General features: G+C 35.9%; 1 protein-coding gene across 3 annotated transcripts in view; it reads left to right on the top strand.

Moving 5' to 3' along the window:
* Positions 1–16,610, top strand: part of TAB3 (TGF-beta activated kinase 1 (MAP3K7) binding protein 3) — a 101,837-nt gene that overhangs the window by 49,803 nt on the left and 35,424 nt on the right. For 2 of the 3 annotated variants that reach the window (XM_037821630.1, XM_037821631.1), the window contains exons 3-6: positions 2,032–2,223; positions 4,925–6,386; positions 7,759–7,919; positions 15,450–15,543. In XM_037821630.1, coding sequence (XP_037677558.1) covers positions 2,122–2,223; positions 4,925–6,386; positions 7,759–7,919; positions 15,450–15,543 — 1,819 coding nt within the window. In that variant the 5' untranslated portion in view covers positions 2,032–2,121. Of the gene's footprint in view, positions 1–763; positions 824–2,031; positions 2,224–4,924; positions 6,387–7,758; positions 7,920–15,449; positions 15,544–16,610 lie in introns of those variants that run through there. The other variant, XM_037821632.1, reaches the window with a different exon arrangement.

Genomic DNA, 16,610 nt, shown 5'->3' with positions numbered 1-16,610 from the left:
GTTCTTAGGTTTTCATCTGTGGTTAAGTGCAGCATCTTATATATTGGGGTTTGTGGCCACCCCATAGACACAAAGAGTATATGTAACTCTTTGAAAATGTTGGCTTGGAAGAGGGAAGAGAGAGCTGGATCTCCATTGTTCTAGTTTGCTAGTGCTGCTGGAATGCAAAACACCAGAAATGGATTGGCTTTTATAAAAGAGGGTTTATTTGGTTACACAGTTACAGTCTTAAGGCCATCAAGTGTCCAAGGTAATGCATGAACAATCGGATACTTCACTGGAGGATGGCCAATGGTGTCCGGAGAACCTCTGTTAGCTGGGAAGGCACGTGGCTGGTGTCTGCTCCAGAGTTCTGGTTTCAAAATGGCTTTCTCCCAGGACGTTCCTCTCTAGACTTCAGCTTCTCTCCAAAATGTCACTCTCAGTTGCTCTTGGGGCATTTGTCCTCTCTTAGCTTTTCTGGAGCAAACGTCTGCTTTCAAAGGCTGTCTCCAAAATGTCTCTGTAAACTGCAGTTCCTCTCTCAGCTCCTGTGTGTTCTTCAAAGTGTCTCTCTTGGCTGTAGCAAGCTCGGTCCTTCTGTCTGAGCTTATATAGTGCTCCAGTAAACTCATCAAGGCCAATGCTGAATGGGCGGGGCCACACCTCCATGGAAATTATCCAATGAAAGATCTCGCCCACAGTTGAATGATCACATCTCCACGGAAACATCCAATCAAAAGTCTCCAACCCAATCAACACCAATACGTTTCCTGCCCACACAAGACTGCATCAAAGATAATGGCGTTTGGGGGGACATAATACATCCAAACCAGCATATCCAGTAAGTCAGCAGACTACATGCAAAATGAAATTCCCTGCCCGCAATGAAAGTGAAATTTGAAATTGTATTTATTTTTTAGTTATCGACTGAATTACAAACCAGCAAAAGTAATTAAATATTTTCTTTCAATATCTTTTAATTTTAAAATATTCTCCATAGTTCTCTACATTGCCACAAGCAGTGGCATGATTTAAAGTCCTAAGGCCTATTTGCAAGGAAAAATTTGGTGTAGGATGAACCCTCCCCTTGTGTGTGGTTCAGGTGTGTATCATAATTATGGTTTCCATATGTCCTCTGAAGGTGCAGATACTTCTCATTCTTTAAAATAACTGTTTAGTGAGTAAACACAGCAGAAACATGTGATAGTAAGGTATACATTGCACATTTTTCCCTTTTAAAAAGTGGACTGGTTAATTTACCCTTGATACTGCCAGTTGATTTTTGATGCATCATTATTGCTTCACTGTTGCCTTATTTACATGGGTGGTAAACTTGCCTAGTGCCAGTGAGATTAAGAGCAGTTACCTCTAGTCAGACTGCACCCCAAATCCTGCCATTTTTGTGCCTGTGTCAAGGGCACCGGAACTAGGTGAGAGCTTAGCTAGGCAGGTGTAACTCATGATGAGCCACTCACATCATCTTTGAAAACAAAGGATTATGCATTTCTGTATTCTTTGTTCTGTTATTTCATTTAGACATTGAGTTTCCTTTAGTCAGATTTCAAATTCAAGCCTTTTGACTTCAAAGTACAGGGGAAATAAAAGGCAGACAGGACAAGTGTGCTTTGTGGTGTTTATTTCCTGAAGATTATATTATTTCAGACATCAAAATGATTACTCCATTTTAGAGGAGTAATATGACAACCCCTGGGAAAGCTGAGTGACTATACATAAGTAGGATTTCTCAAGGCTAGAAAAATATGGTTGCCAAATAATAATACTCTAATTCTAACTGCTGCTGCTGCCCTTTTATTTATCATTAAACTGGAACTGAAGTTGTTTTTTGGCTTTGTTTTTTGCTTTTAATCCAGTATTTGCCTATATTATGTCAGAAAAGTCTCTCTGGCTAAGTTGAATTTGTCAATTTTCCAACTTTGGAATTAAGTATACTAGTTTTAGTTTTCTCTATTTTAATATGGTTGATGGTAACTATTTGAATAAATTAAAACATGTAATTAAATTTAACCACACTTTAATTTCTTTTAATAGAAAATGACTGCGGTATTGGAGGATCATTACTACTGGAAAGCTGGTTAACATCCATTCCCTAAGAGAAACTTGATCACCGTTTGCTCTGGCATGGCGCAAAGCAACCCACAGCTTGATATTCAGGTTCTCCATGATCTCCGACAACGTTTCCCTGAGATTCCAGAGGGTGTGGTGTCCCAATGCATGTTACAGGTAGATTACCTATCAAAAATGGTATATTAAGTTATATTTTTCCTTATTAGAGCTGGCTTTGTATTACGCAACCAGAACCCAGTTTTCTTGTATGAGAGGGAAAAATTTAGAGCAGGGTTTCTCAAGCTTGACACTATTCACCTTTTGGTCTAGATAATTCTTTGTTGTAGGGGTCTGCCTTGTGCGTTGTAGGATGTTTAGTAGCATTCCCACGATTGTGACAACCAAAGATGTCTCTAGATATTACCAAATGTCCCCTGGGAGGTAAGGTTGCACTTCCATTGAGAACCACTAGTTTAGAGAAAAGAGTGAAGTGATGTAGTGAAAGAAAAGAATTTTCCTCATGTGTTTCACTTTTTAAATATTTGGGGTTGTGCCATTAGTCTCCAAATCTTTAAGAGTTACAGTTTGGATCTCAACTGTATCATTACAATATCCTAGACTGTATGTCCCAGTTATGTCCTTTTAAGCCTTTTCTCCTCCCTTGTTAGATCTCATCCAGGATCACATATTGCATTTCATTCACATTGTCTCTTTAGTTGCTCGCTCTTTCTTTTTTCTTTATTGTGGGAATACACACACACACACACACACACACACATAAACATACACACACACACACACACACACATATATATATAAACATAAACTTTCTCATTTCAACCACTCCCAAGCACACCATTCAGTGGAATTAATCACATTCACTATATCACAGGATCTCAGTAAGTTTTGAGTTATGGTATTTCCCTGTTTGATTGCTCTTGGGAGCAGTACTTCTACCCTGCCTACTGGTCTTCTTCACACACACAGTCAATTCTCATGTTCAAATTCTATGTTTCTGTAGGCTGAGGGACTCAAGATATAAGCTAAACCTGTAGAGAGATGAGGTTAATCATCAGTTGAGAAGATTAGAAGCATAAGTATGATGCTTTTTTACCACAGTCCTTTCAAGAGTGTTCATTTATTTCTTATTAAAAATTCTGATCTCTTTATCCAACTAAATTTTTATTTCTTTAACCATTCTTCATATTTCCTGTTTGGAAAAAAATTTTTTATCTTTTTTTTTTTTTTTTAAGAAATTTAGCTGGTCAAAAATGGAACATTGGAGTCTAGTTATAATTTTTTTTGATAGGAAAATATATTCAACTTGTCACTGGAGACATGCATTTGAATAGACTGACAAATCCAACTTTGTTTCATTTTAAATTTGTATCCTTTATGCAGCAATATTAATTTGGTCACCCGAATCAATGTAGAAAACATGAAATTTCAGGATTATTGATATTTTTTGGTAAAGTATCTGTGACTGTTTTAGATCTCAAATGAACCATTCTACTTTTTGTACTCCCCTAAGCCATAGGTTTATTAAAAACTTGAAGAAGACACTTTATTTTCACTTTTCATATTTATTTCTTTAGATATTTATCAGTGACATTTCCTAGTTGGCAATCAATTTGAATCGTTTGGTCCCAAATTTGCTTTTTAATATCTAGTTTCTCTCTATCAGCATTTCAAGCAGGATAAGAAGAAGCCAATTTGTTGAGTTCTAATTGTTTCCTTCTTAAACTTTAACAAATACTTTTTCTATGACTCAAAAAACATTTTAAAAAATATTTGAATTTTAGCGTTAAAAGATCTATGTAAGGAAAAGGATATAAATTATATATGGGATTTTGAAAAAGCCAGTTCTTTAAATTTCTGGGAATTCATTTTGTAAAGTTTTACTTGACTGAACCATCTTTTACATCCTAAACTTTCAGTATAATAAGTAGTAACATCTTCTCCCTTGAAGTTATAGTGTTTTAGTGGAAAGAGAACTGGGAGTCAGGTGACCAAGAATTTAAACTGGCTTTTAAGTTTGATTTCTGTCACTTGTAACTTACAAAAGGTTAGTTTGCTATTACCATCTTTGTATATGTGTATAACACAAAAAATTCAAATCATTAAATGATATTGAAAGTATACCAAACCGCCTTTCAATGGGCAAAACATCTGAGACTATGGGAGCATGAATAAATTTCATTAAAGTAGTAGAGATCAGGTTTTTTGTTAAATTATAATAACTTTGGCCAAGTCATGGGAATATAATTTAAAATGTGGGCTTGTTTTTTACTGATTTCTTTGTTTAGCTTAACTCTTTCATAATAATACAGACAATTGAAGTTAAGGGTAAATTTGATTAAAATAAAAGTGAAGGTTGTGTTAGAAAATTTATTGCTGACTCTTTAAGAATTTCATTATAATTTTTTTTCTCCCGTTTGTGATTTCATTGCCTTTTGAAAACTAAAACGTGGTTATTTTCATGTTTATCAGTGTAAATGTCAATGATGAATATTACTTGCCCTTATATATTGCATCAATTGTGGTGAATCCAAGATTAGTCCACCATTCTACTTTGTTGAAATACAAGTATAAAATGATTTCGAGTCAGAAAAATTGGGGCTGAGTAAAAATGTTCATTAGTAGATACATTTCTGTAACAGTAGCAGTAGCAGAGTAAGTACTGTGAATTAAATATTTATAAAATAATATGAATCATTTGGGATCTCCATTTCTGACTATGAAATATTTTGTGGTTAAAATACTGTTCTCTACTTATTCTACAGCAAGTGTATTTGCATAATTCTTTGGCAAAACCTGATTTCCACTACTAGGATTTGTCAAATTTGCCAATGTTACTTTTACCATTTTTCTCTCCCAGAATAACAATAATCTTGAAGCCTGTTGCCGAGCCCTTTCCCAGGAGAGTAGCAAATACTTATATATGGAATACCATAGTCCAGATGACAACAGGATGAGTAGAAATCGCCTTTTGCATATTAACTTGGGTATCCATTCTCCTAGTAGCTACCACCATGGAGATGGAGCTCAACTTAATGGTGGTCGAACACTGGTGCATAGCTCAAGTGATGGACATATTGATCCACAACATACAGCAGGTAAACAGCTGATATGTTTAGTTCAGGAACCACACTCAGCTCCTGCCGTTGTGGCTGCTACTCCCAACTACAATCCATTTTTTATGAATGAGCAGAATAGAAGTGCAGCTACTACTCCTTCACAGCCATCTCAACAGCCATCTTCCATGCAAACAGGAATGAATCCATCTGCTATACAAGGGCCTTCACCACCGCCGCCACCACCGCCTTCATACATGCACATACCTCGGCATAGCACAAACCCAATTACTGTTACAGTATCCCAAAACCTCCCTTCTGGACAGACTGTACCAAGAGCTTTACAAATTCTTCCACAAATTCCAAGCAATCTCTATGGGTCTCCTGGTTCTATTTATATTAGACAGACATCTCAGAGTTCATCGGGAAGACAGACTCCTCAGAGCACGCCATGGCAGCCCTCACCACAGGGCCCAGTTCCTCATTATAGTCAACGTCCTTTACCTGTTTATCCACATCAACAGAACTATCAACCTTCTCAGTATTCTCCCAAACAACAACAAATCCCTCAATCTGCTTATCATTCGCCGCCTCCTTCTCAGTGTCCTTCACCCTTCAGCTCGCCACAGCATCAAGTGCAACCTTCCCAGTTGGGCCACCCAAGTTCCCACGTCTTTATGCCACCTAGTCCTTCAACTACTCCACCCCATCCATATCAGCAAGGACCGCTTAGCTATCAGAAACAGGGAAGCCATTCAGTAGCCTATCTCCCATACACTGCATCTGGCTTACCCAAAGGTTCCATGAAGAAGATAGAAATTACAGTTGAACCCTCTCAGAGACCTGGGACGGCAATTAATAGGAGTCCTTCACCCATCAGTAATCAACCATCTCCACGGAATCAGCACTCACTGTACACCGCCACCACACCACCTTCAAGTTCTCCTTCAAGAGGGATATCTAGTCAACCAAAACCTCCATTTAGTGTTAATCCTGTGTATATTACATATACCCAGCCAACAGGACCTTCGTGCGTTCCATCACCATCTCCTCGGGTAGTACCAAACCCAACTACAGTTTTTAAAATTACTGTAGGCCGAGCAACGACTGAAAATCTTTTAAATTTAGTGGACCAAGAAGAGCGCTCTGCAGCACCAGAACCTATTCAGCCCATTTCAGTGATACCAGGTTCTGGGGGAGAAAAGGGAAGCCATAAATATCAGAGAAGTTCTAGTTCTGGATCAGATGACTACGCCTATACACAAGGTAAATTTTAACTGTTTTATGAAGTACAGTCATTATGGTGAGGTGGCAAGCTCCTTTGCAAAATAAAATAATTTAGGTGTTTAGTTTTAATTAAATGTTCAATATTTATTAAATGTTGGGCATTAGCTTGGCTATTAAGCGTAAGGCTAGTACTTCAGAGACATGTAGAGACTTTATTTTAAAATATGAAAGTGTAGGCTTGAGAATATGACCTCATAAGACTTTTTTAGGAAGAACATTCATTGGTAGAAAAATACAGACAAGTGAAATGTATATTGTCAAAATACAGAATACAGAGTGGGAAAATAGATTCATAGAGGGTAGACTAAAGTTCAGGATGAAAGAATTTGTATATTTTCTAATAGAGGATGACCCAAGGGAAGAGTGATATTTATAAGTAATATATATTTATAAGAAGTGGAATTAGTAGTGAAGAATGTTGTTGTATTAATTAATAGTAGACCTAACTAAATATAAATGAGAATAATTTTCTTAAAGTCTATTCAGATTGTTTCAAGATATGTGAGAATTTAGTATTCTTTCAATATTTAAAAAGGGAAGTACACTCTTATGCACACTTTAGACAACCCTTTTTAGGTTCTAAAGAATTGGGGTAGCTGGTGGTGGATACCTGAAACTATCAAACTACAACCCAGAACCCATGAATCTCGAAGACAGTTGTATAAAAATGTAGCTTATGAGGGGTGACAATGGGATTGGGAAAGCCATAAGGACCACACTCCACTTTGTCTAGTTTATGGATGGATGAGTAGAAAAATAGGGGAAGGAAACAAACAGACAAAGGTACCCAGTGTTCTTTTTTACTTCAATTGCTCTTTTTCACTCTAATTATTATTCTTGTTATTTTTGTGTGTGTGCTAATGAAGGTGTCAGGGATTGATTTGGGTGATGAATGTACCACTATGTAATGGTACTGTAAACAATCGAAAGTACGATTTGTTTTGTATGACTGCGTGGTATGTGAATATATCTCAATAAAATGAAGATTAAAAAAAAAAAAAACTAAAAAAAAAAAAATAAAAAGGGAAGTAATAATGATTGTAATTCTATTTGCCTGGTATTGAGCCTGTTTACAATACACACAAGCATAGTTAAAGAGAATCTTAGGGAAACTAAGGATCACAGAACAAAACAGTTGTATAGATGATGTCATTTTGGTAGCAGTTACAGGAGGTAAATTAAAGCAGATACAGAGACAGAATAGGTTTAGAAAGACTTGAGAGTAAATGCCAACCAGAGTTTGATGATGGTATTCATTATGAGTATTTTATACATTAGCAAGGTATATAGAAATTTTCAGGTCACTTGTTCAATATTATTCTCTGCAATGACTTTATCTGTAATGCTATAGCCTTGCTGTTACATCAGCGAGCAAGGATGGAGAGGTTAGCAAAGCAATTGAAACTTGAGAAGGAGGAGCTAGAACGGTTGAAGGCTGAAGTTAACAGTATGGAGCATGACCTGATGCAGAGACGGCTCAGAAGAGTCAGCTGCACCACTGCAATCCCAACGGTAAGTGATCTATTGGGATGTGATAGGAACGTGGGGAAATTGGTTGTCTGGGCCATTTGCTTGTCTTTTAGGTTTTGTTCCTGGCAGAGTGTTTTTGTTTTGTTTTGTTTTGTTTTTTAATTTAAACAATGGATGAAGGGCATTTGTCTTCAGTAGTTCTTGTCAAAATAATTTGATACTTTAATTTTCATGTGTCTGAATTCCAGGGGCTCATCAAAATTTTCAAATACTGACAATTCTAATCAAGGTATAGCATCTCATTTACCATGAATTGCTTTCTGTCAAAATAGAAATGAAAAGTACACCCTAATCAAATGAAAAGTACACCAAATATTTTATAAATTGTTTCTATGTGTTCATTGTCTTAAATGAATCTCAGTATATAATATATATGAATATAATCTGTATTATATGATATATATTATATATCATATAATATATATGAATGAATCTTAATATATAATATATGTATTTTCAAACATTTTTAAATTATTCATTTAAAAATTATTCTTCTAAGTGCATTGGTTAAATGAATTAGGGGGAGATCAATATGAATTTGGAGAAAGTGTTAACCCAAGAATTTTTTAAGGTAGAACAATTTCATAAAGTGGAAGTAATTGTAGAAACTTGAGATAGTAATATTGATGGATAGAGGGAATTGCTCTAATGTAAAGATTAGGATAATATATCTTTAATATGTTGGTTAGTGTATATGAGTTCAGAGGTCCTTAAACAATTCTGAAAATTTTGAAACATGTCTCCTAAAATCTTGTGACATCACAAGCTTTCTATGATCCAGCCTATCAGTTACCTTTCAACATTCATCTATTCAACAAATATTTTTGGCATACAGTTTACGAATGTGATACTATGCTAGGTGCTTAGTGCATACCTGCTAGTGGGAGAATTAGATACATCATCAAATAATTCTAATACAGCCTGGTAGGTGCTATGTATGCTCACTGGTAATGAAAGAACTCACACTTCAACCAGTTTATGCATATACTCAGTGCACTTCTCTGCTCTCTCACATTCTCCTCCCACTGGAATGCCCTTCTACATCTCTGTGTGTACAAATCCTGTCTGTTCTTTAAGGCTCAGTTTAAACTTGACTTTTTCTTTGGAGCTATTCTTCATTTTCCTACCTGTTCTAAACTGAGGGTAATCCAGAGTATGCAGGTTTAGAGAAGATGACATCTACATCAGGCCTCTTGCAGGCAATGTGTCTACAACTAGGCCCTCATAGAGACGTTTTTAACTGAAGTTCGTGACTTCGAAGGGGGTTTGTGAATTCCCTGAAATTATGTGCACAGTTTCATATATGTGTTTATATGAGAAGGGGGTTTACAGCTTTCATCTGATTTTCATAAGGTTATTTATTAGATTGAAGGGAAAAAAAAGGTGAGGAATACTGACCTAAATGATACATAGTATTGCTATAGGAAGTATAGGAAAGGGGGAGGCGTTTTTGAAGGGAAAGAAACATGAGGTAATGAAGGCTTGAAGTCAAGACAGAGACTGACTTTTAGGAGGCAGTGAATACAGTTCCCTGGTTAAAACTTCAATGACATTTCTGATGGCTTAACAGAAGTTAATTTGCATAGGAAGAGTGGTGTTTAGACCTTGAATGCTAGGTTGAGGAGTTTAAACTTTACTCTGCTGGTAATTTGGAACCAGTGGAAGTTTTTGAGAAAGAGATTATTGAGAAATAGGCATATTCGATTTAATAAAATTGTAATATCAACTACATTTCTGTTTAGTCAATATTAGAAGTTAAAAGGGAGGGTTTTCATTACTTAAACTACTTGGAAAATTACAAAGCTATCTTTAAAGGAAAGGTGATATTAATGGTAAATCAAATTTCTGCCTTTTTTCTTCTCCGTTTGAAATCTTAATTGGATTTTCTGACTGGGAGAGAACAGAAGGATGTAACCAATATGGGAATCCACCTATGTTGGTTGGGTACTTTGGAGTCTTTTAGGTACCTGTATAGCGTAAACAAATTTTCTTAACATAGAAATAATTTTCTTTAAAATAACCGTATGAGCTTTGTTTAGCAACCACTTGCTGTATGATAATCTCTGCTAAATAAAACCCTATTGTTATTTTTTTTTATGGAAGTAGAGAGCTGCCTAATATAGCATAGGTTAGTGCTTAAAAAAAAACAGATTTTAGATCAGAGCTTTAATTGATGAGACTTATTTAGAAAAGGAAAAAGAAAACAAGGCAAAGTTTGCCCTGGGCTGTAATTTGTTTTTAACTTTGTATTATGGAGAATTTCAAAGATATATAAAATAGACAGAATAGTATAATGAGCTCACGTGGGTGATAATATTTGAAAGATGAGAAATTTGAATGCATGATTTCCTTGTGTTTTCACTAGAGTAAAATGGAGGACAATTTGGACTGCATGGCTTAGGGGCAGTTTTACATAGTGGTTAAGACTCTAGACTTTCAAGATAGTTGCGAATTTGCATTCTATTTCTGCTACTTACACTCATATGTCCTTGGATAAGTAACTCCCTACACTTGTTTTCTTATCTATAAAACATATATAATAGAGCACCCATCTCTTGGGATTTTTGTTAGGCTTATATAATATATGTAAAGCAGTTTACACAATGCCCAACAAATAGTAAGTGTTCTTTAAAAATAATGCAGATTGCAAAATACTAGGAAAAGGTTTGCTGTGAGATCTGCTTCACAAACAAGTCTGAAGTATTTTGCAAAACTGATTTCCTTTTAGCTTTCAGAACATGCATAATGCAAAGGTATGCTTATGTAGGATATTAATCAAGAAATACACGAACAGATATCTGCACGCCAATGTTCATAGCAGCATTATTCACAATTGCCAAGAGATGAAAACAACCCAAATGTCCTTCAACAGATGAGTGGATAAATAAAATGTGGTATATACACACGATGGAATACTACACGGCAGTAAGAAGGAACGATCTCGTGAAACATATGACAACATGGATGAACCTTGAAGACATAATGCTGAGCGAAATAAGCCAGGCACAAAAAGAGAAATATTATATGCTACCACTAATGTGAACTTTGAAAAATGTAAAACAAATGGTTTATAATGTAGAATGTAGGGGAACTAGCAATAGAGAGCAATTAAGGAAGGGGGAACAATAATCCAAGAAGAATAGATAAGCTATTTAACGTTCTGGGGATGCCCAGGAATGACTATGGTCTGTTAATTTCTGATGGATATAGTAGGAACAAGTTCACAGAAATGGTGCTATATTAGGTAACTTTCTTGGGGTAAAGTAGGAACAGGTTGGAAGTTAAGCAGTTATCTTAGGTTAGTTGTCTTTTTCTTACTCCCTTGTTATGGTCTCTTTGAAATGTTCTTTTATTGTATGTTTGTTTTCTTTTTAACTTTTTTTTCATACAGTTGATTTAAAAAAAAAAGGGAAAGTTAAAAAAAAAAAAAAAAGGAAAACAAGGAAAAAAAGATGTAGTGCCCCCTTGAGGAGCCTGTGGAGAATGCAGGGGTATTTGTCTACCCCACCTCAATGGTTGCTAACAGGACCACAGATATAGGGGACTGGTGGTTTGATGGGTTGAGCCCTCTACCATAGGTTTTACCCTGGGGAAGACGGTTGCTGCAAAGGAGAGGCTAGGCCTCCCTATAATTGTGCCTAAGAGCCTCCTCCCGAATGCGTCTTTGTTGCTCAGATGTGGCCCTCTCTCTCTAGCTAAGCCAACTTGAAAGGTGAAATCACTGCCCTCCCCCCTACGTGGGATCAGACACCCAGGGAGTGAATCTCCCTGGCAACGTGGAATATGACTCCCGGGGAGGAATGTAGAGCTGGCATCGTGGGACGGAGAACATCTTCTTGACCAAAAGGGGGATGTGAAAGGAAATGAAATAAGCTTCAGTAGCAGAGAGATTCCAAAAGGAGCCGAGAGGTCACTCTGGTGGGCACTCTTACGCACACTTTAGACAACCCTTTTTAGGTTCTAAAGAATTGGGGTAGCTGGTGGTGGATACCTGAAACTATCAAACTACAACCCAGAACCCATGAATCTCGAAGACAGTTGTATAAAAATGTAGCTTATGAGGGGTGACAATGGGATTGGGAAAGCCATAAGGTCCACACTCCACTTTGTCTAGTTTATGGATGGATGAGTAGAAAAATAGGGGAAGGAAACAAACAGACAAAGGTACCCAGTGTTCTTTTTTACTTCAATTGCTCTTTTTCACTCTAATTATTATTCTTGTTATTTTTGTGTGTGTGCTAATGAAGGTGTCAGGGATTGATTTAGGTGATGAATGTACAACTATGTAATGGTACTGTGAACAATCGAAAGTGCGATTTGTTTTGTATGACTGTGTGGTATATGAATATATCTCAATAAAATGAAGATTAAAAAAAAAGAAATAAAGCATTTAGTCAGAATTCCCTTTTTGTTCATAGAGGCTCATTTGAGGCAGCATGATATAGCAGAAAGCACCCACATTAGCTTTGGAGTCAGAATAGCTCTGGCACTCACTGGCTATATCTAACTTCTCTGCATTTGAATTTCCTTATCTATAAAAGGGAATTATAACAAGTACATTATAATATTCTTGTCAAGATAAAGAGATAATGTATGTAAAATACCTGGCATAGACTTAAGTGCTCGATAAATGGGTATCCTTATCATTTTCCTGCTCCTGTGGAGCTATATCCAATGGAGAATTGACTTTTTTGCTATTAAGCACATACTGCTACCTTCGAGTTTTTGAACAAATTAATTTCTTGTCAAACAGTGTACAAAAAATTGATTAGAAATGCATTTGCCTAATGAAACTGGGATGCACATTTATGACCAGCTATATGTGTGGTTGCAGAAACTTAGAGCAGAAGTGAAACAGTCTAAGGAGGACAGAAGTGCAAGATGCATGGCAGCCATCATTTCTTTCAATCTGCTATTTTCAAAGCATTGTTATTAAATACTGTAGAAGATACCATCTCTTAAAGGGATCTATGTATGAAAAAATATGTGTATATCTATCTATGAATCTGTATTTGTGTGTGTGAGAAAGAAAGAAAAGATAATATAAGATAGTAAATCAGGAATGCTGATTAGTTAAATTGCAACAACATTAAGTATTCTCAGAGTTCAGAGAAAGAAATGTTGGCTTTATGCTAGGACGGTTCAAGGATGAGACAGTTTCATGGAGGAGGGGGAGATTTCAGTTATACCTTGAAGAATAATTAAAATTGTAATAAGCAGAGAGCTGCCAATTCCCCCTCCCCCAAATTATTTCCCCACATTCATCCTGCTCTGACTAACTGGGTTTCTGGACCACCCCATAGCTTTGAGCCCCAGATGCATATTTGGGGCCAAGGCACCAAAGAACGCCAGTGGTCTTCGATGTTGGTCTCTGTGAGACAGCTTCTTAGGATGCTGAAACAGCTGACTTTAAGGTATTTCTGCCACATTTTAAAAAAAAGCTTAGAATTTTTTCATTTTGAAATGTTAGATATAAACATGCTATTATCATCCAATCAACTCTTAAGCTACATACAGTGAATCTTGAAACCCCTCCTCCATGAAACCAGTGTACTTTTTTCTTTTCTTTTTTTTTTTCTCCCAAGAGAGAAGAGTTTATTGCTAGGCATGAAGCAGGAGAGCAGATGGCTTATTGGCCCCCAAATCTGTCTCCAATAGTGTACTTTTGATAAATTATAGTAACTTTTCAGAAACAGCTCCTTCCCTCCACCAATTTAATCAGAAGATATGAAAAAGGACATAAGAATTGAAAACTCACAGATAAACCTTTAGTTTAATGAGTTCCAATGGTTCTACTGTCTTTGCAAATGAACCTATTGATATGAGCATTTTTTTCTCTCTCAGTTATGAGCCAGTGTGCAGTAGCCTCTCGGCTATAAAATATAATATTTCCATACTTAGTTACAAATCGTCATTATTCAGGATCACTGTGGCTGAAACATATTTCTCCTCTCCCTATCCCCAAAAATGTTTAGAAAGGATCAGCACCTTCAGGTACTTGACTTTCCCAGTATGATCCTACAAAGAAAAAATTAGTTTCTTTTACATGTTCCTAGGAAGAGAGCATCACTCTGTGGAGCCCTCTAAATAAGTGTTCTGTGTATAATGTAAATGCTTAGGTATATGTTTCAAACTAAAGGATGTCTAGTAGACAAGACTTAAGCATTTTACACGTTGATGTCACATGGTTTCCCCGTAGAAATGAGAAAAGTAATCCCTAATTAATATTTCTAAAATACTTTTTTGTTCCCCTAGCATTCTAAGGAATTGTAGCTTATGCTGCCTGTTACATCATTTCTTTTAAACTTTTGATACCTGCTGATTTAATGGACAGTCTTAGTTATTCTGATAATACCATAAAATATTTCATTAGAGACTTAAGATATTCTTTTTGCTCATTTTTCTTCACTGCTATATTAACATGTTTAGTTTTTAGCAAAATATATGTTTATAACAGAGTAGGATTTTGCTCTCTCTTCCTATACTAGAAGATATTTAATCTTTTACTTTATAATGGAACTCATCCTAGTAATTTAGTTAAGACCTGACAGTCTATTGCACGTGGGCTCTGCTGAAAGCCAGTATCCATACGTTTAGATTCTACTCCCTGACTTTTTCACTGTACCTATACATAAATAGTAAAGAAATTAAGAATGTTAAGGGAAGTAAAGGCTTCCAGAAAGTTTATTTAACTGAAAATTAAGAGTCTGTTCACATTTCAGTGCCTTATGTATGCCCCTGAAAAACCTAAGGGTGGGCTGTGCTGGGAAGATTGAGGCAAAAGAAAACAAAGTTGGAGAAAGAATGAGGTTCATTCATTCCTGAAATTTTCATGTGCTAGATTAATCACTTCCTTCAATATAGAAAAAGAAGATGAAAAGATTTCTATATGACTTTATATACAATATTTCTATATAAATCCCAGCTCTACCAATTACTAGGTTTATAACCTTGGGAAAATTATTTAACCTCTCTGTGCCTCGGTTTCCTTATCTATAAATTGGGGATGATACTATTACCTATTTTGAAGGATTGTTGTGAGGAAAGAATGAGAGAATTCTGGTAAACACAGTGCCTAACGCTTAGTAAGCTCTAATTAAAATTAGTACTGTTGTAATTTCTACCAGCCTGGACAAGATTAAAACCATAGGCATTGTATAAAAGGTTGATTCTTAAATTTCTCTTACCGTGAAAACAGAAAATAATATTTTCAGTGCTGTGTGATTAAAGTAGTACTATTTTGTATAATAAAACACAGTCTAGTATTGTAGCCCACCACTTTATATGCAGATTTGTTATATATTTATATGTAGCCATTTTGATGTCCCCATTTTACCTGACTATTCCTTCCAAAACATACGTGTAGGACTTCTTAAACATAGCCTCTCTTATGGACTGAGGCCATATTCTTGGTAATACCCAGACAGAACGATTAACATGAAATGCAGTTCTTAAATGTTGGGCTTGATAATGACTTTCCCACAATTGCTATTTTGGGTCCTTTCTTACTAGCCTGAGGAAATGACAAGATTGAGAAGCATGAACAGACAACTCCAGATAAATGTTGACTGTACACTGAAAGAAGTTGACCTCCTTCAATCTAGAGGTATAGACTTGATTATTTGGTAAACCATAAGTAATAGTGTGGTGTTTTAAACTGCTTAAATAGCAATAATTTTAGTTTTACAGATTTAAGAGTGTTTATCCATTATAAGATTACAACCCTGGTAAAGAGATTTCCCTCCCAACACCCCTTCCCCACCTTCCCCCATACACCTTGTATCACAGATAAGATTTGGGGGGTCAAAAAATAGTTTTACTTGGGCAATTTAATCATTAAGTTCTTACCATTTAGACAGTTCTGTATTGTTACACTGCATTTATCTTTGTTTAGTCATTTAGTGTGAATATTTTATACATTAATGGGTTTAAATTCTAACGCTTAGTTTTAGAACTCATATTATGTGAAAGTCACCTAAAATATCTGTAGAAATAGGAATTCCAAATCAGAATATCAGATTTTTTGGTTTTAAAATAAATTCTATGTGCCATTTTTAGCACAAAGGTAAATCTGTTACAGGAAAACATTCAACTATATCTTGTAGTTTTTGTTTTTTTTTGTATTTCTTATAGAAGTATACTACAGTAGAAGCTCTCTTAACTGATTTTCATTTTCCCACCTTGCCAGATTAAGTGATGTTCTTCATTTCCTCTTAAAATATATTGACTGATGTCTACAGCTGGACACACTGAAGCCACAGTAGAATGCAGTCTGGCTTATCCATCTACTATTGCTCCCATCTGTTGAATTGTCTGTTTACCAAGTCAGTTGTATCTTCCCAAACCTGTTTTGCCATTTAATATAATTGAGTAATTTAATATTTCATAACCTGACATGAGTGCAGAAGAAGCTGCTCTTTCTATAAATCTAATGGTGAGAGCTTTCTAAAGACTCAAAAACAAATCACAAAAAAGGGGGGGACCATGAATTGGATATGTGATGAAAACAACTGAAAAAGATTAAAGGGAGGGACTCATAGAAATCTAAAAGGATTCTGCCCTCAAATTACTTTATAAGTGTTCTTAGTTTCTTTCTGGCTCCATTCTAAAGAATCAAAACAGGAAATTATAGATCAGGGGTCAGCAAACCAGGACTCTTTTGTAAATAAAGTT

This window comes from Choloepus didactylus, chromosome X (assembly GCF_015220235.1).
Source record: "Choloepus didactylus isolate mChoDid1 chromosome X, mChoDid1.pri, whole genome shotgun sequence".
Classification (NCBI taxonomy): domain Eukaryota; kingdom Metazoa; phylum Chordata; class Mammalia; order Pilosa; family Megalonychidae; genus Choloepus; species Choloepus didactylus.
This window is presented reverse-complemented; position numbering and strand designations above follow the sequence as displayed.